This window comes from Sprattus sprattus (assembly GCF_963457725.1).
Source record: "Sprattus sprattus genome assembly, chromosome: 21".
NCBI lineage: Eukaryota > Metazoa > Chordata > Actinopteri > Clupeiformes > Clupeidae > Sprattus > Sprattus sprattus.
Genome location: NC_137919.1, coordinates 2,592,396 through 2,593,865, shown reverse-complemented (window position 1 = coordinate 2,593,865; position 1,470 = coordinate 2,592,396). Strand labels below are relative to the sequence as shown.

Genomic DNA, 1,470 nt, shown 5'->3' with positions numbered 1-1,470 from the left:
ATACCGCTTAGCTGATAACGGAGAGTGCAGTCCAGTCCAGTCCATTCATAAGGTGCTGACGGGCCTGCACTACATCCAGGACACGATCCTTATCATGCCAGGCTCAGATCCTAGCCAATGTCTGTGACTCTGAAATTGATAAGTATGCCTCACCAAGTGCAGTTCTGCAAACATCCTCTAGCTTCCTTATAATACGTGGGAAGCACATGACTGAGAGTGCAACTTGCTGACACCAGGAAGAGTGCCATGCGTGTGTGTGTGTGTGTGTCTGTGTGTCTGTGTGTCTGTGTGTCTGTGTGTCAGTCAGAGAGTGAGTGAGAGTGTGTGTGTGGGTGGTGATTGAGCAAGTGAATGAGTCAGTTGTGTCTGTGTGGGAGACTGCACGTGTGTGTGTGTGTGTGTGTGTGTGTGTGTGTGTGTGTGTGTGTGTGTGTGTGTGTGTGTGTGTGTGTTCACTAAATTAGCCCTATCTTTGTAGCTCTTTAGACTTTTTGTTGTCCTGACACTATGGAAATGAGAATAAAGGAACCACTCTCTAAACAGAACAACATTTTACTAGAGAATAACGGAGTGGCGTTCAGCGTGTTTGTGATGCAGGCTCTGTATCCATCTATGCCCATGTTACCCAACCGTGAAAAGCCATTTACCCAAGCCACTAATGGTTCTCAAATAGCCATCTGGAGGAAATGGCAATAAACTGTGTCTATGTTTGTCTGTCAGACTAACAGGGAAAATAAGCACTTTTCCAGGTATTCCGTGTACCAGAAATATAATTACATAGAGCTTCATTGAAATGACTCTTAATGACTCTTAACGAACTGTGTTTCTGTCTCTATTCTGGTCCCCAGATGACATCATAACCACTCAAGCTGGAGCTGACGACTGACCACTGAGACTGTTGCGTGCGAGACTCTTTTCTGAGTGACAGCTATTTGGACCAATAGCAATACCCTGATCTAGTGTAAACGACCACTAATCGGACCAATCCCCATCCCGCGTCCCATCCGTTCTATTTGGACTCTTTTCTGAGTGACCGCTATTTGGACCAATAGCAATACCCTGATCTAGTGTAAGCGACCACTAATCGGACCAATCCCCATCACGCATCCCATCCTTTCTATTTTGGACTCATGGCGTCTCTCAGTGCCGTCCCGTCACAGGATGCGTCAGCAGGGGAGAAGACCAATGGCACGGCTGACCCGTTGAAGGCAGCTGACTCCCAGGACTGCATGAAGCTGAAGAAGGAGATCTCCCTGCTCAACGGCGTGTGTCTGATCGTGGGCAACATGATCGGCTCGGGCATCTTCGTGTCCCCGGTGGGCGTGCTCATGTACAGCGGCTCGTACGGCCTCTCGCTGGTCATCTGGGCTGTCGGCGGCGCGTTCTCCGTGTTCGGCGCGCTCTGCTACGCCGAGCTGGGCACCACCATCACCAAGTCGGGCGCGAGCTACGCCTACATCCTGGAGGCGT

The 1,470-nt window shown here is 49.9% G+C and overlaps 1 protein-coding gene across 1 annotated transcript in view; it reads left to right on the top strand.

Annotated features, from left to right (window-relative positions):
• Positions 1–1,214: 1,214 nt before the first annotated feature.
• Positions 1,215–1,470, top strand: part of slc7a7 (solute carrier family 7 member 7) — a gene marked incomplete at its 3' end in the record, with an annotated part of 15,610 nt that continues 15,354 nt past the window's right edge. The window contains exon 1 of the mRNA XM_080860126.1: positions 1,215–1,470. This exon is cut by the window's right edge and continues 168 nt beyond it. Coding sequence (XP_080716252.1) covers positions 1,230–1,470 — 241 coding nt within the window. The 5' untranslated portion in view covers positions 1,215–1,229.